We start from the raw sequence: 21,578 nt of genomic DNA on the forward strand, positions 1-21,578 counted from the left end.
TTAGAATAGAAAAAGCAACATATTAAATGTACAGTGGTCCATCGACTTACGAACTACTCGACATAAGTATTTTTCGAGTTACAAACGGCAGTTTTAGATCCGGTTTTAGATGCGTTTTTTTCGACTTACCAATTTTTAGATGGAGTTTCCTCGATTTACGAATTTTACATGCGGTTTCCTTGACTTGCCTGCCTGTTTACTGCCTGTTTATTCTTGAAAAGAAATGTTCCTGTGCAGTTTGCAAGCCTTACTGGGGGTCTGGGTCTTTTTTCTAGGCTCCGGAACGCATTAATCCGTTCCCAATGCATTCCTATGGGAAACCGCTTTTCGACTTACGAACTTTTCGACTTACAAATGTGCATTCGGAACGGATTAATTTCGTAAGTAGAGGGACCACTGTATATGGACTTCTTGGTCCCTTTTGACATCATTTTTTTTTTCCTCCCCTGGAACAAAAGCAGCATTTGCCCATAGGAAACAATGGAAAAAAATTGAAGATTTTAGTATGTCTCCAGATTCCAAAGAGGGACCCTATGACCCTAAATCCCAGGGGAAATGACAAAAGACAATTTTTCAGTGTATTTCTGTATAATATATATACCCACACCCATTCAGTTTATTGTATATGACTATAAGACTTTACAAAGCAGTTTAAAAATCTCCTTTACAATTTACAGAAGTATTTTCCAGAAATGCAATGCACTTAGCCACTTTTGCAAATAAAGCAGTTTGCTATGTAATATATGGGTCAACATCAGCCAACAACCACCAAATTGTCTCCTTAGCATTTTTATTACAAACTGAATAGTAGATTTGTCCAAAAAAATCTTTCTCTAGTATTATCTAATAAAGGGAGCAATAGAATACATAATGCTCTATGTCCTCAACTTCAAAAATGCCACAAAGACAAAACTGTAATTCTTTAGGAATTTGCCTCAATCTTCCATCTAAAAAGAAGAGGGTATAGTTTGAAATCAGAGTTCTGTAAATGCAATTCTTAATGAAGCAAGAGAAAGACCTTGCCAATAATGAGCACACTCATGATTAATTTTAAATAAAAAATACCAATAAGAAAATTTTGAAGTCCTGATTAATTCCATATCCTGATGGGTATCTAGCCCATAAAGCCATTATCTTAACATGTTTTCATTTCCAAGATTATTAAAACAATCATGTGACATACCTTTGGAGTGTAACAAATCCAAACAAAATTTTACCTTTCTTCCAAGCTTTCTTCCTTTTCTCACTAAAACAGAGTTTGGAAAGGCAATATTCAGGCATTTCCAAATACTATCACATAGTACATTAAAACCAACTTTATGGCTCTAGCTTCTACTGAAGGAAGACCAGTCTCAGTTCTAAGAAATGCAGCTAAATTGTAATGACAAAACAGTCCTCAGGAACTTATTTTGGCAGACCTCCAGCTCTATTAAAACATTTGGATTTTGACCCCAGATTTCAATCCCATATAAAATTTAGGCAATAACTTTTCCAACAAAGATTTTTATGGCTGGAACTATTTATCTGCCTCCTCTAAAACAGTGAAACTTCAAGACAGCTCTACTTGACTTCAGAGCTGTCAATTTTATAGTTTACAACTGTGTTTTCCATGTGCCTGACTCATCTAAATAGATACCCAGATACCCAGATATTTGAAGGAGGATGTTTGTTCTATTTCATGTATGCCCATATTCCATTTATACCTGACTGGACATTTACTGAATACCATCACCTTTGTTTTAGAATAGTTAACTGTAAGAAATTGATTTTGACAGTATTCATCAAATTTATTTAACATTCTCTTCAACCCAACCTTAGAGATAATAGCAACATATCATCAACATACATTAAAACAGACATCTTTCTACCCTGCACAGATGGAGGGGAACATCCAAATAGGTCAATTCAGTAACAAGATTGTTTATATAGTGATTAAATAAGAAAGAGGCTAGCAAAAAGCCTTGTTTAACTCCTCGAGCTGTCTGCATTTCATCTGTAAGTGCCACCTCATAACCAACTCTAACCCTCATTTTAGTATCAGTATATAATCCCCAACATGAATTATATATCAACAGGAGTAATTTCTTGTCTATGTTAGTTTGGGCAAGTTTATCCCAAAGATGATGCCTATCTATCAAATCAAAGGCGAGGATATATCTATAAAAGCTGCACACAATTTTTTGAGAGGCCCGTTTATAAACTTCTGTATCAAATGATGCAACACAAAAATCTGGTCTTTTTCTATGCACCTTTCTAAACCCAGCCTGTTCTTGATGAAGAATGGAAGTTTATTTTAGTTTATTGTTAAATGTTTATATCACCTTTCATTAAAACAATCCCAAAGGGAGTTTACAAAACATTTAAAGCAATATAAGCCTATAAAAGTTACACAATAAACATATTAAAGTTGCAATATAAAAATATAAATCTAATTAAAAGTTTTAAAAACATGCACAATATAACCATAAAATAGAAAGCAGCAGCAACAAAAGCAAGACTCATATAAAAACCTGAGTAAAAAGCCAAGATTTCACTTGTTTTCTAAAAAGTGTGATGGAGACTGAGGAGCGAATGCCCACTGGGAGAGTTCCAAAGTTTGGGGGCAATAAATTAGAAGGCCCTGACCCATGTGTACAACTGCCAAGCCTCTTCCATTGGCATGTGGAGCAGACCCCCCACCAATGACCTTGTCAAGTGAGCAGGAACCCTTGGTAACAGGTAGTTCCTCAGGTATCCCAGGCCCAAACTGTTAACGGCTTTAAAGGTCAAAACCAACACCTTGAATGGGACCCAGAAACAAATTGGCAGCCAATGAAGCTCTTTCAACATGGGATAAAATCCTAGCTGCCACATTTTGTACTAGCTACAGTTTCCAAATATTCTTCAAGGGCAGCCCCACGTAGAACACATTACAGTAATCCAGCTGTGATGTGACTAAGGCGTGGGTAGCAGTGGCCAGATGTGCCTTCTTGAGAAAGGGATGCAGCTGGCACACTTTTCAAAGCTGTGCAACGGCACCCCTGGCCACTCCTCCACCTGAACTTCCAAAAGCAGAGCCGGGTCCAGCAATACACCCAAGCTGTGAACCTGCTCTTTCAAGGGGTGTGCAACCCCATCCAGAACCAGTAAAATTCCAATTGTTTCTCCTACTGACCAACAGCACCTCCGTTTTGCCCAGATTCAACCTCAGTTTATTAGCCCACATCCAACCCATCACTGCCTCCAGCCCCTGATCCAGGACATCTACCAGAAGAGATAGAGCTGAGTATCATCTGCATATTGCTGACAACTTAGTCCAAGTCCCAGGATGAACTCTTCCTGTGGTTTCATGTAGATGTTGAACAGCATGGGGGACAAAACCGAACCCTGCAGATCCATCAAACGAGGGCTAAATAACTGCTCTTGGATAGACTGAGATACAGTTGGAGACCACTTCAGTCACTGGCCACTAACAATGATACCCTCTGTAATATCCATTGGGAAAGTCTGCAAATGAGGGCATGATAGGGAGAAGGACTAGGGTAGATGGTAGTGCAATCATAGAGACGGCGGCACAGACATTCCAGGATCACATCCGTTCCATGCCTGAGGTGCTTCTCACTAGCTAGAGGCCCAGCAGAGCAAAGGAAGAGTCCATCTGCTTTCCATTCAGTACTGCCCGGTGTGAGAGACTCTGTGTGTGGCTCTGTTGGCTCCTTCTGCTGTCACCTGCCTGATCCTTGCCTCCCCTGTTGGACTGCGGCCCGCTGCCCCTGCTGAACGTCTGTGGAGAGTGTGTGCAGGACTGGGGCTGGGGTGAGTGACTCAGCAGTTCCTGGTATCACCTCCCCTGCTCTGGGCCTTTATAGGAACACGGCCTGTCGCCCCTTTGGGGGAGGCACTTCGGGGGATAATGAGGGTGAAGGCCAGGCTGTCTGGCTCAGGATCCGTCATGGTGTATAAAGGTAGGTAGCTTTTTAAATGGGCTTCTGTTTGAAATTCTGGCTGAGTTTGTCTGGAGATGGGGAGACAGGGGGTGTATCCACTGATTATGGGGCAGCTATTCCAGTGGTGGTGGGGAATAGAAGAAGTAACGTTGAGAGGTCAGCAGGCTGTTGCAGGGGAAGGGAAATCAGAAACTTAATTGCTGTTTCCCCTTCTGGCTGTTCTGCCAGCTCTTTGACCTTGGAAAGCAATGCTAACCACCCACAGAGCCTCATCTTGCTCCTTTGTAATGCCAGTTCGGTCCAGAATAAATCTGAATTCATACATGATCTGATTCTGGATGAAGGGGCAGATCTGGTATGTATTACAAAGACTTGGTTGGGTGAGGCTGGTGGCCCAGTCTGGTCCCAGCTTCTCCCTCCAGAGTACTCTGTTGAGGAGCAGGGGAGGGGAAGTGGGTGGGAGGTGGAGTGGCTGTGGTCTATAAGAACAATATCTCCCTTGCCGGGCTCCCTGTCAAAGTGTCTGACGACATTGAATGTGTGTACCTAAGTTTGGGGACCAGGGATAGACTGGGACTTCTGTTGGTGTACTGATCGCCAGTAACTGAGCTGATGGACTTGGTCTTGAGTTTGGCATTGGAGTCTCCCAGGCTTGTGGTGCTGCGGGACTTCAATGTTCACTTTGGGACCAATTTGTCTGGGACGGCTCAGGAGTTCATAGCGGCCATGACAACTATGGGCCTATCCCAAGTGGTCTTGGAACCGACACATATTGCTGGTCACACGCTTGATCTGGTCTTTCACTCTGAACAGGATGGTGTTCCATGGATGGGGACTTCTGTGATTTCCCCATTGTCATGAATGGACCACCATCTGGTTAAGGTTGGACTTATGACCACATCTCACCTCCGCAGGGGCCAATCAGAATGGTCTGCCCAAGAACGTTATTTCATCCAATAGGATTCCAAGAGGCCTTGGAGGGATTTGGTGTTGGCTCTGCTGGTGACCCTGTCGACACTCTAGTGGAGAATTGGAATAATCAACTCACCAGGGCAGTGAACACAAGCACTACCAAGTGTCCTCTCCAACCCGCTTTGAAACTAGCCCCTTGGTATACGGAAGAACTATGGTGGCTGAAGCGGTGAGGTAGACGACTAGAACGCAAGTGGGAAAAGACTCAATTCGAATCTGACAGATTGCTACATAGAGCACATTTGAAGATCTATGCTCAGGTGCAGCAAAGAAGCTATTCTTTTCCTCCCATATCGCATCCGCAAGTTCATGTCCGGCGGAGTTGTTCAGGCTTGTGAAGGGGCTAATGTGCGCCCCTTCCCCCTTGAATCAGTACTTGGAACCAACAATTACTCGCTGTGATGTTTTAAATGAGTTTTTGTGTGGACAAAATCTCTTGTATTCGGGCTGACTTGGATTCAAACTCCACAATTGTTACAGAGTCTGATGACGAGGTGTCCAGCAGCTCTTCTCATGTGATGAATCAATTTCAGTTTATGACTCCTGAGGATGTGAACAAGTTGCTCGGATTCATGTGACCTACCACCTGCCCTCTTGATCCTTGCCTGACATGGCTTATACTATATGGCAGGGAGGCAGTTGAAGAGGGCCTGGTAGAGATTATAAAAGCATCTCTGAGGGAGGGCAGGATGTCTCCTTGTCTAAAGGAGGCAATCATTAGACTGCTTCCGAAGAAGCCTGCCTTGGATCCCTCAGAGTTAAGCAACTACAGGCCTGTCTCTAACCTTCCATGGCTGGGCAAGGTGATCGAGAAGGTGATGGCCTCCCAGCTCCAGGCGGTCTTGGAGGAAACTAATTATCTAGACCCATTTCAAACTGGTTTTCAGGCATGCTATGCGGTGTAGACTGGCTTGGTCGGCCTGATGGATGATCTCCAATTGGGAATTGACAGAGGGAGTGTGACTCTGTTGGTCCTTTTGGAACTCTTGGCGGTTTTCGCTACTATTGACCATAGTATCCTTCTGGAACATCTAAGGGGATTGAGGGTGGGAGGCACTGCTTTGCAGTGGTTCTGCTCCTACCTCACAGGCAAATTCCAAATGGTGTGTCTTGGAAACTGTTGTTCTTCAAAATCTGAACTTTCCTATGGTGTCCCTCAGGGCTCCATATTGTCTCTGATATTGTTTAACATCTAAATGAAACCGCTGGGAGATATCATCAGGAGATTTGGTGCAGGCCAGGTGTTATCAATATTCTTTTGACACCCAAATCTATTTCTCCATGTCAACCGTAAGGAGAAGGCATAACCTCCCTAAATGCCTGCCTGGAGGAAGTAATGGGCTGGATGAGGGATAACAAACTGAGACTCAATCCAGATAAGGAGGAGGTACTTATTGTGCAGGGTTGGAAATTGCAAGACTATTTTGATCTGCCGGTTCTGAATGGGGTCACACTCCCCTGGAAGGAACAGGTACACAGTCTGGGGGTGCTTCTGGACACAAAACTCTCCCTGGTGTCCCAGGTTGATGTGGTGGCCAGAGGTGCTTTTTATCAGCTTTGTCTGATACACCAGCTGTGTCCATTTCTTGAGATGAACGACCTCAAAATGGTGGTACATATGCTGGTAACCTCTAGGCTGGATTACTACAATGCGCTCTATGTGGGACTGCCTTTGTACATAGTCCAGAAACTGCAGTTGGTTCAGAATGTGGGGGCTAGGCTGGTCTCTGGATCATATAGGAACATAGGAAACTGCCATATACTGAGTCAGGCCATTGGTCTATCTAGCTCAGTATTGTCTTCACAGACTGGCAGAGGCTTCTCCAAGGTTGCAGGCAGGAATCTCTCTCAGCCCTATCTTGGAGAAGCCAGGGAGGGAACTTGAAACCTGCTCCTATTCCCAGAGCGGCTCCATCCCCTGAGGGGAATATCTTACAGTGCCCACACTTCTAGTCTCCCATTCATATGCAACCAGGGCAGACCCTGCTTAGCTATGGGGACAAGTCATGCTTGCTACCACAAGACCAGCTCTCCTCTCTGGAGATACCATATTACTCCTGTGTTGAAAGAACTACAGTGGCTGCTGATACATTTCTGGGCAAAATTCAAGAGAGTGTATTTTTTAAAGAGTGCCAAATAGCTGGGGATTGATGAAGAACACCTTAATGACTTGTGGACTGAAAAAGAACTGTGTGTAATTGCGTAGCGATCTGCAATAGTTGTGCTCAGGTACAGAAATGAGGGGGCATGTGAGGTGGCAACTTTCAACACCAGACTACCCATGTGTCACTCATTACCCACAGGCAAAGCCTAGAAGGCTAGTGTGGAATCTGTGCAGACATTATTCTTCCTCCTGCATTATTTTCCCCTGTTCAAGATAGTAGAAAAGTAGTCTGAGAAGGTGTAGCATCTCTCACAAATTTGGAAGCGATTCATCAGCAAAAAATGTGGTAAGGGCTACGTGTCGTCTGGCCATCTAGCAATATTGCTCATGAAAGCCAAAAATCAAGCTGTTATAAATACCATTTGGAAAGGTTCTCTGTGAACATCCTGCAAAATTTCAATCAGCACATTCAAATCTATCACAGTTGACGGTTTCCCCCTACTGGAAGTATCAAGAATTACTTTTTGAAAAGCAAAACCCACCACAGACTCTGCATACAAATTGCATACGACATGCTTCCTCCTTCCTGCCGAGGGGTGAGCTTGGCTTCCTTCAGCCTTTAAAATATAATCAGCAGAGGGACTGACCAGTGACATCTAACTTGCCCCTCTTTAGGATGGTTGCATTTTTATTTATAAAGTGTTACATGTACATTTATTCTCTCCCATCCCCTTTCTCTCAAAAAACAGAATCAATGTTTAATGCTGAAAAATTTCTGTAGAGAGGAAGGGAGAAGTGGGCTTCACTAGTTTCAGCCAATCAGTCCTATGCACAGACAGCTTCTGGTTAAAAAAAAAAAAAAAACCATGCAGAACCATTTCCCCTTCCATTTAATCTAGGGCAGATTGTACAACTGAACAAAATGTGATATGTGCCCTTCCACCAGTACAAACATGTGAATCTTTAATAATGGACAATTATGTGAAGACTCTAACTATGCATTACAACAGCACAACCAGTTTGTTAGAAAGTGGGTTGTGCCAAATTCCTAAAAGCACACAGAGGTGCTCTTACCCCAGACCTTGGGGCCCCGGTCCATGGCCTCCAAGGGCCAGGGTGGCCTCAAAAGGCCTGGGGGGGGCCTCCTGCCACCACCCCACCCTGTGCCCGCCCTGCTGCTGCCCCATGGCGCCGAATTGCAGTGCCCAAAATGTCAATAATTCTAGCTGTCATGTGCACGGCCAAGGTGTGGGGAGTGAACTGAGCCACCCGTGGTGGCGGCAGATGGAGCAGGGTCTGACCATTTGGCTCTGCGGCCCTTGAGAACTGTGAAGTACTCCATTGCACCTGCGCAGTTAGAATAGAGTACCGCAAGTCCGTGAGTTTGGATCTTGCGACCCTCTATTCCAACTGCGCAGGCGCACTGGAGTACCTCACAGTTCTCACGGGCTGCTGGGCCGAACAGTCGGGCCCAAGGGCCACTTCTGTTTCACTCGCTGCCGACATCATGGGAGTGGGGGAGGCCTGCTCAGCTCACCCCCCACTCCTCAGCCGCGCACAATGGTGGCTACAATTATTGGAGTTTTTGGCGCCGTGATTCAGCTTCTGGGGAGGCCGTCCATGGGATGCCTTCAAAAAAATGCAGGTTCCCTTTTAAAAGAACTTTAAAAAACCCTCCAACTTTTTTTTTTTTAAAATGTGGTGGTCGGAGGTGGGTGGGCTCCGAAGCCCTTCAGGTCCAGACACCGAAATTTCCTAGGTGGGCCCCTGAAAGCACAGTGTGGGTGTGCATACGTGCACGCTGAGCTCTTCTTCCAGTTCCATTTCCCCACCTGAAACTGCTCCGTAGGATCAGAAACACATCACTGAAGATCGGCAACGGGTTTCTGAAGTTACAGAGCAGTTCCAGTGGGCAGGAAGAAGAAGCACTCCAGTTTCTTAGCCCTCTTCTGTAACAGCACGTGTGCTAGAGGCCTAGGGGAGTAGTATGGGGGCTATTACTGAATGCCCGCAAGGGCTCAAAGCACACACATTTATTTATTTATTTATTTATTTATTTATTTATTTATTTAACATATTCCTATACCGCCCAAAACGTGTGTCTCTGGGCGGTTTACAATGACGTCCATTGTTCAGGATGTCAGCCAGTGACTGCAGACTGCTAGTCTCTTAGCCTCTTAGTCTGTAGTCCTATACACACTCGCTTGGGACAAAATTTCCATTGACATAACTAAGATTTACTTCTGAGTAAGGTTGACTAGATTGAGCTGCATGTTATCTAGACAGTAATTTCTATGTTTAGAATAAGCATGATGAATACATTTTTAAAACGCTACAGAATTCAACCTTCATCTTTTCTTTTCTTTTTAAAGGTCCATTAGCTCTTTGCTGCCTCCAGCAGTAACCCCTGCTGATTGAGCAAAGAGGCAACTTTTTAAAGTGGTGATTCTCTTTACTTAGCAGGGGGGAAGTAACTGGCCCTATCCACCCCCAGCACAGTGCCTCCAGTGACTGTTGCTGGTGTCTATCTTACGTTTCTTTTTTAGATTGTGAGCCCTTTGGGGACAGGGAGCCATCTTACTTTTTTATTATTTCTCTGTGTAAGCCACTTTGGGAACTTTTGTTGCAAAGTGTTATATAAATATTTGTTGTGGTGGTTGATAACATCACAGGTTTGGAGCATGGGGTGATCTCACGTCTTTCTCTAAACCCCTGTTGAAGGATGAATTAGGCCTACTATCTGTTGGTTGCATCACAAGAACAGCCCTGCTCGATCAGACCCAAGGCCTAACTAGACCAGCAACCTGTTTCACACGGTGGCCCACCAGATGCCTCTGAGAAGCCCACAGGCAAGAGGTGAGGCCATGCCCTCTCTCCTGTTGTTGCTCCCCTGCAACTGGTACTTAAAGGCATCTTGCCTCTGAGGCTGGAGGTGGCATGTAGCCACCAGACTAGTAGTCATTGATAGACTTGTCCTCCATGAATTTGTCTAAGCCCCTTTTGAAGCCATCCTTAAAGCAATCAAAATGGTAGAGGTCTCAGTATGGCAGCAGATGGCAGTATATGCAGTAACAAATACATTTGCTTCATCCTCTGACGAAATCCTTTGTGTATGTATGCTGGTGTGTAGCTAGATGGAGGCTTTTGTGACTGTGAATGTTCCTTCGTATCCTCAATCCCTGCACACACACAAACTAGCACGACAGGGTGAAACCAGACTCAGGTTTATTACCTCAGTGAGAACTAGGCATTAGGAGATGACCAAACCTCCTGTTGACTTAAATGCATTTTAAAGAGGCTTGCTTAAACCTAGAAACTCTACTTCTTTGACAAAAAGCAGCTGCACCAGGGAAGCCATTCTTATTGGGACGATGGAGGTCCCCCTGATGGTCTTGTCCTGCTGAAAGCCACCCCTTCCTGAAATGACTATTTGTAGGGATATGCAAATTGATTCAGTACAAATCAATTTGTATCCTAATCAAGCTGATTCAAGTGATTTGGAGACAAAACAAATCACCCCTGTGGTCCATTGGATAGATTCGGATCCAAATCGAATCATGCCTGATTCAATTTGAATTGATTTGAGATTCGGATCCCTCCTCTTAATTTCCGTGTATTCCCAGATTTATTTATTTTTTTAAAGTTAAGCTCTAGCCTTGTAGAAGTGGAGTTATGGAGCAAAATGTGTGGTCACTATTTTTCAAGTGTTTCGATTCTTTGGTGTATAATAACTTTCCTGCAATGAATCCCTATGAGGATTCATTACACACTTTCATTTCTTCTGTTCATTTTGACTGTCATTTGGACAGTGGAACATAGGAACATAGGAAGCTGCCATATACTGAGTCTGACCATTGGTCTATCTAGCTCAGTATTGTCTTCACAGACTGGCAGCAGCTTCTCCAAGGTTGCAGGCAGGAATCTCTCTCAGCCCTATCTTGAAGATGCCAGGGAAAGAACTTGGAATCTTCTGATGCTCTTCCCAGAGCACCTCCATCCCTTGAGGGGAATATCTTACAGTGTTCACACTTCTAGTCTCCCATTCATTTGTAACCAGGGCAGACCTTGCTTAGCTAAGGGGACAAGTCATGTTGCTACCACAAGACCAGCTGTCCTCCAATGACAGTGCCAACTGTCAACTGCCATGTGCCAACTACACCCCACTCCCACCCGCAAGGCAGTGGGGTACTACTCAGTTTATGTTCTAAGTTTTTTTCCAAGTGTTTAGGCTCTTTGGTGTCTAATAACCTTTCCTCATAATGAATCCCTATAAGGATTCATTACACACCAATGAGTCTAAACACCTCAAAAATGCCTAAAATATAAACTGAGTCCCCAGCAGCTTGTGGGTTGGGGAGTAGTTGGAACATGGGATGCCACTAATTCCCCACCCCCAACTGCAAAGCAGTGGGGTCAAAATGAACAGAAGAAATGAAGGTGTGTAATGAAGACACAAAAGAATCTAAACATTTTTAAAAATATCTAAAAATTAAATTGAGTATCCCAGTGTGTGTCTGTGGGGGGGGGGGGGTGGCGGGGTGTAGTTGGCACATGGCAGTTGACAGTTGGCACTGTCCAGTGATAGTCAAAATGAACAGAAGAAATGAAGTCATATAATGAATTATCATAGGGATTCATTATGAGGAAACGTTATTATACACCAAAGAATCCAAACATTTCAATAGTCCTAAAAATTAAAATGAGTACTCCACTGCATTGAAGGTGGGGGTGGATGCGGGGTGTAGTTGGCACATGGCCGTTGACAGTTGGCACTGTCCAGTGACAGTCAAAATGAACAGAAGAAATGGAGGTGTGCAATCAATCCTCATAGGGATTCATTATGAGCAAAAGTTATTATACACCAAAGAATCTGAACACTTGAAAAATAATGACCACACATTTTGCTCCATAACTCCACTTCTTCAAGGGCTAGAGCTTAGATTTTTTTAATTTTTTTTAATGAAAGCTGGAGATCCGTGTTAGGGTTAGGATATGGCAATGTCGAATCCCCATTATTTCCTATGATGGGAAAGTTCAAAACCAGTAAAAACTAAAATAATTCATTAAAAATCTACCAAGTTCCCACTGCCTTAAAATCTGGGTGGTAGGGACCCACCTACCACCCAAATTTGGTGCCCCTAGGACCTTGTTAAGTGGTCCAAATTGATCCGAATCCAAATCAAATCAAAGCAAATTCAAATTGAATCTGGGGTGATGGGGGGGATAGATTTGGGCACAAAACAAATCAGGGGTGATTTGTTTTGGGCACAAATGGAATCAAAAAAATTGATTTGTGCACTTTTCTTACTATTTGCCCCTGCAGTTATGGTCTGCCGCACATCACCACTGTGGTGGGAGAATGGCATGAGGGGAAAGAGTTAACCCTTTCCCCCTTGCTGCACACCATGGCCCCAATCAGACTTGGGCTCTCTCCCATGGCTGCTTTTTGTCATAGAAGGTATTTTTCTGTGTTAAGCACAGTGGTTGAAGCAATGGTGTCATTTGGCCCTTAGTGGGGCAACTGTAAACTAGGCCACCAGCCATGAACTTACGAGGTGACCCTAGGCAAACACTGAGGCAGGTCTAAGCAGTGAGACTCGCTTTGACTGGGTTTGCGGGGAGAGTGGGCTAAGCCCGGTCTCCCCGCAGACGAGCAAGGCGGGAGCCCTGGGCAGCCGGATCAGCTGCCCACACGACTGTCGGCTCCATGACAGAGCCGGCAGGGGCTGGGAGGATTGGGGGCCGAGTGGTCCCCAGAAGCTCCAGTATGCCCTGTGTGAGTGCGCAGGGCATACTGGAGAGATCCCTGAGCCGGGAGGCTGCTTTTCAGCTTCCCACTGGGCATCTACTCATGAGTAGCCACAGCGTGGAGCCGTGCCGGAGCTACTCATGATCCCAAAAACCAGGTTTGCGAAGCACTAGCTCTGCAAACCCGGTTTGAGGAGCAGGCTACTTGAGCGGGTTACCCGCTCAGGAACCACGGGGCTCGCAGCCAAGCCCGGTGGTTCCCATGTTGGGATGAGATCGGGCTAGCGAAGGCTAGCCTGATTTCGTCCCATCATGTGAATAGCTTCAGTTACTCTCTTGGCCTCAATCCCATATCTGCTGTATGGGAATGATAATAGCAGTCAACCTTAGAGGGCTGTTGTAAAGATGTATTGTGCATGCAACACTTTAAATACTCCAAATGAGTTCCTATCGATACTGGGCATTATTATCAGAGAAGCAACAGAATGTGCAACCCCTTTTCAATTTTTTTAAGAGAAAGAGAGAGACCTTTTAACGTTGTGATTCATACTCTGAGAAGCTATATAAGGGTAGGAGCTGAGCTATCATTAACCAGTCTGAGAGTATAGGAAATGTGAAGCACCTGACATCATTTGCTTAGTGATCATTATCAGCAGTTCACCTCCTTCATTGTCATCCAGATGGACACTTTGAACAGAGCAAATGATGTCTCAACTGTACCTGTTCCTTTTGTGGTCCTCCATTCCTCTACGTAAGTAAAAGAAAAAACAGAAACAAAAATAGACTGGAGACAAATGATAACTTTTAAAAGAAGTAGTTTGAGAGAGGCGCTATTTCCCACATAATTTCTTTGATCCTACTGTCATCTCTGATTAAACAGGTTTTGCAGGTTTTTTGAAATCCACAAAACCTGTTTACCTGAGGAGAAAGTCAGATGTATGTAAACATTATGGGCAGTAACTCTTCCAATCTGCTGGTGAGTTGACTAGTCTTAGCAAACGGCAATTAAATCAGACTGATAAAGCTAGAAATGATGAGTTTCCAAAAAGAAGTTAGATTGTCTTGCTTATTGACATCTACCAGCTTTTGATTCTGGTCATTATGCTACTGTGTACTGTGTACCTACCAGCCTCCTAAACCTGTCCATTGGCTTCCCCTCCTCTCTCTTTCTGTTAGTTCCTTGTGAAGAAGAGCGTGTGCTGCTCTCCCAAATGCCCCGGTGGGTGATACGGCAGCCTGAAGAAGACATGGGCAAAATACAATGCTACCAGAACAACACAAATCACAACTGGATGTATTGGTACCGGCAGAAGAAAGCACAAGGAAAGCTGGAACTCATTGGCAGCATAATGAAAGGGAATTCAGCCCCTGCGCTTGAAGAGGAGTTTGACGACCCAAGGTTCAAAATAGAACATGACCAAGACAAGCACTGCTCGCTGCAGATAACCAAGCTGATGCCCGAGGACACTGCTTTGTACTTCTGCGCCTCTAACCCACAGTGCTGCAAACCTCCAGGAACTCCCCACAAGAACAGGGCTATGGGGTCTGCATTTCTAATGCCAGTAATGGTGAAGACACATGTAGCGTTTAAAGAGCGGTCACAATGGGTTCTACGGTGAGAGCCCAGCTTCGCAATTTAAACAAGAGAAAGACACACACAAGGAAGATCAGTGCTGGTTCAGCTATCAGTCTGTCTCTCCCACGCTCCATCATTTCAGGCAGGCTGTCTGCCTTTTAAAAAGAAAAGGGGGAAAAACAAAACAAAAAACTATTCTTGGTGTGTTTCTGTGTTCATTATCCACCCTGTTAAGAATGCTAGTATTTACAAGAATAAAACTTCTCTGGGTGTAGGGGGAGATGACATTACACGAGGTTAGCCAAGCAGTACCCTCCACAACTGGCTTGCAGAAATGTCTTTTCGGAGCTTGCTCTGGCTGTGCTTTTACTGAATACAGTGACGACACTTCCAGATGAGACACACTGCTTTAAAACTATGTCCCTACATGAAAAAACTCGCGTTATCAATAGTAGCTCAGACTTGATCAATGCCCTGTGAAACAAAGAGGGCCTACCATCCACAAACCTTCATTATTGTCCGAATGTGCCCAGAATGCCCATGTCCCTATTCTGTAGTTTTGTGTGATTGCTGTGTGTCCGTTCATGTGTTGCTGCATGTGGAAATAACTACTCACTTGTGTAAACAGTGCCACAAATGAGGACGGAACTAGCACAAGATCATAGCTCCTCCCACATCCACAGGGAAATCACAGGTTAGTTTCAGTATTAGCAAACGCGATTTCACACCAAATAAAAGTGCTTCTTACGAGATGATGAGCAGCAATCATTGTGTATTCTACTCATCCAAGAAGGCAAGCTGGCTTGTATGGGAGAACAAATATTTTGCTTCCCGGAAAAAATGCATTGAGTGTTCAGTGCTCGCAACAGTTCTATAGTGCTTTTGAGCATTCAAAGTACTTCACATATATTACCTTACTAACCTTTATAACAACCCTGTAGGGGAAGCCAGCATTATTCTTTCCACATTGCAGATGAGTGGCTGGGGCTGAGAGAACAGTGGCTTGCCTAAGAAGGTAAAACTGGAACAGAGGATAATCCCTACCTCATAGCTGGGACTCAATTTTGTCTCTGCACACTACACTAGCTCTCTTAATTGTGTTTCTTTTGCAGGATGGAGGTTTGTTGTGTGCACCTTCTCTCTAGAGATTTACATCTTTCTTAAGAGGAAGTATCTATCTATCTATCTATCTATCTATCTATCTATCTATCTATCTATCTATCTATCTATCTATCTATCTATCTATCTTTATTACATTTCTATCAATTGAATTAATTGATTGATTGATTAATTAATTGCATTTCTGTATGTAGGGTGAGATCTCTGTCTGTGTAGTTGTTTGCCACTCACAGGTCGCTTGCAGATTTTCCGAAACTCAATTTCAGATACCAGTTTGGCAGAGCAGTAGGAAATGGAGGCCACTGTGGCTTCCTGAGTAGAAAAGCCTCTCTGTGAGCTGCTGCCATCTGTTTAGAAGTCTTTGATTGCTCCCACCAATCTTACCACTTTTCCTGAAGTCAGTTGAAACACAAGCCCTTGTTCTGCTGCCGATTCCTGCGGCAGAGTGCACAGAAAAGCCATTTCTGTATGAGTCTAAATCATTGTGGGGACAGGGGGCCACAATGATACATTTCTCCGAGAGGCCTTTACAAAAACCCACAGTGGCTTAGCTAATAGGATATAGCCAGAATCTCCTGGTATAGACAACCAGGCAGGATTTTCACCGTTTTCTTAGACCCAGGACCCGCCTTTCCTTACAATATGGATTTCAACTGTAACATTTCAACATATATTTTATTTATTTATTTTTATTACCAAAGTTGATATTCCACATTCAAGTCAAAGTAAGGTGGCTCAAAATAATTTAGATGCCTGCCTTTCTCCCCTGCCCCACCCCCTTCTTTTGCTGCTTCTCTCCATTTTCCTCAGGCTGTCGATTTCCTTCTCTTAAAAATAAACTAGGGATGTGCACGGAACTGGCTGGCCCGGTTCAGTTTGAGTCTGGACCAGTCTCGAACCTGACTGGACCAGTTCGGTCCGGCAGCCCCTCAAACTCCCCCCAGGTTCGGTTCGGTCCAGGTGGGTTCGCGGACCTTTTGTTTTTTAACTGTTTTTTTTAAAATGCCACTTACCCCCTCCAGGGGTTGTTGGAGGTGATGGGGAGTCTGTGGAGTTTCCCCTCCCCCTGCCGGCCTCAATGCAGCCTCAAAGGCTAATTGCGCAGGCGTGGCGGCCTCCAAAATGGCCTCTGTGCCAAGGGGGAAGGCCCGAACATGCTGAAGAGCCGGCCAAATGGGCCGGTTCGGGCTGCATTGAGGCCAGCAGGAGAGGGGGAACCTCTGCGGACCCCCCCCCCACTGCCTCTAACAACTCCCCCGGAGGGGTTAAGTGACATTTAAAAAAATAGTTTTTTAAAAAAGTCCGTGAACCCCCAAACAGTCAGGGGGTGTTTGGTTTGGGGTTGGACTAAACAGGGGGCGATTCGGTTCGACCCTGGACCATCAAACTGAACCGGCTCAACGTCAAACCTGTTTGATGTCGAGCCGGTTTGCACATCCCTAAAATAAACTTTACAAAAGGAAAAAGGCAAGGGCAACATGGAATGACTCATGTGATACTGTCAGTACTGTATGCACTCTAGTTGCAGAGCAGAATCCATCAACTGAAGTCACCTCGTGCATAAGGTCAGTTCTTGGCTGGTTCCGTTTATGGGATTTCTCATGACAGGATAGCACCCATCAACCTTTTTATTTGGCTCACCGGATAAAGAAAAGGGAAGGCCACCACTATCCCCATTATGTTGCTTAGAGTGATTCAAGCAACCATCTAACTATACAATTGTAGTTGTCACAGGGGGTTCAGGGCTAAGCGGCAGGCAGTAACTGCAGGAGAGTCCAGAGTCAGGACTAGAGAGGGGACAAACTAGGAACCAGGAGTCAAGCCGGGAACCAGGACCAAGGAACTGAACCAAGAGTCAGAATCAAGAAGTCAAGCCAGGAATCCCAGGCAATAAGACATCAGAACCAAGGAGCCCTTGTTACTCAGGCAAAGTCCTATCCCAAGCAAGAAGCCTTTTATAATCCTACCAGAAGGATCCAATGGGCAGCCTGACTGGGTAGTGCCAGCCCAGAAACCTAGAGCCCTTCATGCTAGCAATGATGTTGCAATTCTGGTAACCTGCCACAGCTGTTCACAGAGCCCAAGGCTCTCAGCTCAAACAGTTCCTGAGAGTATTCCAGTTCCTCCGTCACACACTGGGCAAGGTAGGCATAATAAAAGGCATAGACCTTAGCTGGATATGCTCTTCTGGATATAGATATGTCCTTCTGCTTCCCAGGAGAGACCTTAAGCTCCATCAGTCAACAAGGTAATGTAGCTTGCTATGGACTTCTGCCATACACTAGACATGACATTCCTCATGGCCCTGGATCTGCACTGAAAGGGGCTGTGGAGAATTGTGACCAAAGAAACATGGGTGTGGTTACCGTAGTATCTGGCAGTGCACGTGCACTATCAACCTCAACCTTTTGGTTCCTGTGCACTACCAAGACTGGTAACGGAACCAGCTCCCTCCTTCCCTCCCCCCTCCTTCCCTCCCCCCTCCATGGTTGAGGAACAAAGTCAGAGAAAGCTGGCAATGAAATAGCTGCAAAAGAACAGCAATGTTTCGATATCTTTTTAGTAATAAGAGAAAGATAATAAGTCCATATAGTTAGAATGATGCATCATCAGACCATCTGTATTCTCAGTCTGAAGAAAAGAAATTGCAGGCTCCAAGTGTGTGGAGCTTTTCAAAATTATTGTTTTTGAGCCACATGGCAGAAAATGTTCTAGTGCACCACCAACTTAAGCTGTCACCCAACATTACTGCCAAGAATGGGTTGACAAAGTGGCTTCATTTGGGAGACATGGAAACTAGGTAGATTTCCATGATGTTGGGAAGGTCCATTTTGGATGTGATGATCTGCTGGAGGATGGTGAAGGGCCTCCAATATTAGTGATCAAGCTTAGCAGAGGACTGAGTGGACCAGAGGTACTCCATGGAGAGACAAACTTTATTCCCAATGGCAAAATGAGGTGCTTTCTGGTGGTGGTGGTGGTGGGCAGCGGCACTCTTCCCCCTAGACCTCCAGGTGAAGGTTCAGTGCCTCTACACTCCCTGGGGGTCCCCAAATCCTCTTTCGTCTGTCCTGGGTGGTGTGGGCCCTGCGCCGTGCCAAGCGGGATTGTGACCCTGTGCTGGGCGGCCGAGCGTGACCTCTCCTTTAGAGACAGAGGGGGGAGTGGGGAAAGAAATATGTGGGATGAGAATATGTTCAGTTGCATGTTGAAATATTTCTGCTAATGCATACAGTATTTGCATAAATATACCTGTTTTACATTCTTACATTATTGTGAGTTCAGATGCTGTTTGTGCCCTCAAGAACCCACGTGTTAAAAAGACTACATGGAGCTGGAAGGTGCTGTGGAATTAGTCATTGCCGCCGCCACAGGTATCAGTACTTTCCTAGGATGGAGAATCTGGAGCAGCATCAAGAAATGGAGATGCACAGATATGTGCAGATCGAGTCAAGCTTGAATCTATTCAAGCTCAAAATGAGCCATTTTGAGTGTTATGAGCTCGAAACAAAATAGATCCCATTCAACTTGAAACATTTCAATTGTTTTGAGCACCATTTTGAGGCCTGTTTTTCTGGGAAGAGTTGGTCTACCAATTGGGGTTGGCAGGTAGACTGGTCCTCCAAGGTGGGCTGATGCCCCAAGTCCGGAGCAGAGGGCTGATCTACTCACCAGCTCCAATCGGTAGACCAGCTCTCCCCCAAAGAACAGCCCTGTATTCCCTGGGAGAACTGGTCTACTGTTGGGGTCAGTGGTTAGACCAGCTCTGGAGTTAGCACATTGGTCTGCTTCAGAGGACTGGTCTTCCTGCCAACCCCAATTGGTAGACCAGCTCTCCCTGGAAAAACAGGCCTCAAAATGGTACTTGAAATGTTTTGAGTGTTTTGAGGTTGATTCTTCAAAACAACCAGCTTCAATGAATTGATTCAAGGATTTTGCAATTCGTTTCGAGCTCGAAACAAATAGCAAAATCCATTTCGTGCACATCCCAGGTTGAAACTTTGTGTTTGCTCTGGAGAGTCACTGCAAAGTGCTGTTATTGGATGCAGTAAAGACAACGTTTGTGGACTTGTCTCTGGCATTTCTCAGTGAGAGGAGTCTGGGAATTATCCTCTTTTATTGGCTCAGGTTGTGACATAAGGAAAGTCCCTAGGTTGGAAGCCCTGGACGAGGGCAAGAGCTGTGGTCCTCCTCCTCACCTTTCTTGGGCCTGTTCTGCCAAGCAACTATCAATCTGGATGCAGAGTTCTATTAATTCATCTAATGCAGCAGACACGGCCACTTGGAGAAGCTCGTCTTTAATAGCAGGGCTCAGTCCTGTAAGCATTGTGCAGGGCTCAGAAATGTAAGCATTGTGCAGCATTGTTAATTTCCTACCAGCCACCAGGCAGCACAGTTATGCCAGATACTGAGAGACATGTCTTGGTGATGTGCTTGTAAGACTATATGTGTATGTTTGGAGTCCCCAAAGAAACTTGTCAGAGCCCACACAAAGGATTGACATCTCTCAGTACAGCATCATTTGCTTCTAGTAATGGAGAGGCCCATGCTAGGGCAACTCCTGAGAACATGTTTATTTATTATAATGATGAATGACCTCAAAACGGTGGCTAGATTGCAGTAATCTAGGCTAGATTACTGCTGTGTGCACTATGTGGGGCTGCCATTGTACGTGGTCTGGAAATTGCAGTTGGTTCACAATGTGGCAGCGAGGTGGGTCTCTGGGTCATCTAGGAGAGACTAGAATATCCTGTGTTGAAAGAACTACACTGACCTTTTTATATTAATTCTGGAAGTGCTTTGTAGAAACATTAGAGAAGATGATCAAATACAAGGCCCGAAAATAGGGAAACAGGAGTATAAACTCAGAGCCTTCACAGATGATGTGGTGTTTTTTCTAGAAAATCCATTAGGAAAGGTTGGAAGGCTCTTGGAAAAAAATAGAACAATTTGGCCAATTGGCTGGGTTTTGTATTAATACGAGTAAAACGAAGGTGTTGACAAAAAATATGGATCAGAAATCAAATGATAGACTTTGGGGCTATTCTCATGAACTCATGGTTGTCAGAACCACCGGGCTCGCAGCCGAGCCCGGTGGTTCTGGAGTGGCTAACCCGCTCGAGAACCCCTGGCAAAAAGCAGGTTTGCTGAGCGAGCGCTCCTGCAAACTTGCTTTTTGTGATCGTGAGTAGCCGCAGCGCACCTTCGCGCCGCGCCTACTCATGAGTAGACCCCCGGCCAGGGCCGGGAGGCTTAAAAGCAGCCTCCCAGCTTGGGGGTCTCCCCAGTATGCCCTGCACGCTCTCGCAGGGTATACTGGGGTTTGCGGAGGCTGTGCGGCCCCCGCTCCCCCCACCCCCCACCAGCTCTGTCTCGGGGCTGGGCATCGTGTGGGCAGCCGATCCGGCTGCCCAGGGCTCCCCGCCCGCTCACCGGACAAAACCGGGTCTCACTGATCATGAGACCCAGTCCTTTATGAGATAAGTGAATTGAAAGTGTAGAAGAAAATCAAATATTTGGGCATCTGGTTGACAAATAAAAACTCTTTGCTGTTTTCAAATAATTATATTAAAATATGGAATACAGTACTAATTGATTTGCAAAGATGGACTAGAATAAACTTATCCTTAATGGGAAGAATCTCAGTTGTGAAGATGAATGTTTCACCTAAAATGCTGTTTCTTTTTCAGACTTCCTATAATTAATATGCTAACCTGTTGTTTCAAGCAATGGCAAAAAGACATAACTAAGTTTGTTTGGCAAGGGAAAAGACTAAGAATTAAATTTAAAAATGTAACAGATGCGAAAGAAAGAAGTGGTCTTACCCTGCCTGATCTAAGGTTGTATTTTGATGCTGTTTGTTTGACGTGGTTGAAGGAATGGATAACATTAAGAAATCCCAGAATACTTGATTTGGAAGGATTCGATAGAATGTTTGGCTGGCACTCATATTTGTGGTATGATGAAAGCAAAGTGCATAAAGACTTTCTTAATCATTATGTAAGAAGGAGTCTGATGGGAGTATAGGTAAAATGTAAAAAATGGTTGGAGTGTAAAACTCCACTATGGGCATCCCCGATTGAGGCTCTGGCATGTAAAGAGACAAATATGCAAACTGAATGGGGTACTTTAT

General features: G+C 44.9%; 2 gene segments (V, D, J or C); both read left to right on the forward strand.

The window, feature by feature from the left end:
* LOC128346630 (M1-specific T cell receptor beta chain-like) overlaps positions 1-21,578 on the forward strand; it is a 78,778-nt gene that overhangs the window by 29,125 nt on the left and 28,075 nt on the right.
* On the forward strand, positions 13,364-14,402 carry LOC128346631 (T cell receptor alpha variable 13-1-like). The segment is given in 2 exon segments: positions 13,364-13,501; positions 13,927-14,402. Coding segments are annotated over 2 exon segments (492 nt in total).

The sequence above is a fragment of the Hemicordylus capensis genome, chromosome 2 (genome assembly GCF_027244095.1).
Source record: "Hemicordylus capensis ecotype Gifberg chromosome 2, rHemCap1.1.pri, whole genome shotgun sequence".
NCBI classification, from domain to species: Eukaryota; Metazoa; Chordata; class Lepidosauria; order Squamata; family Cordylidae; genus Hemicordylus; species Hemicordylus capensis.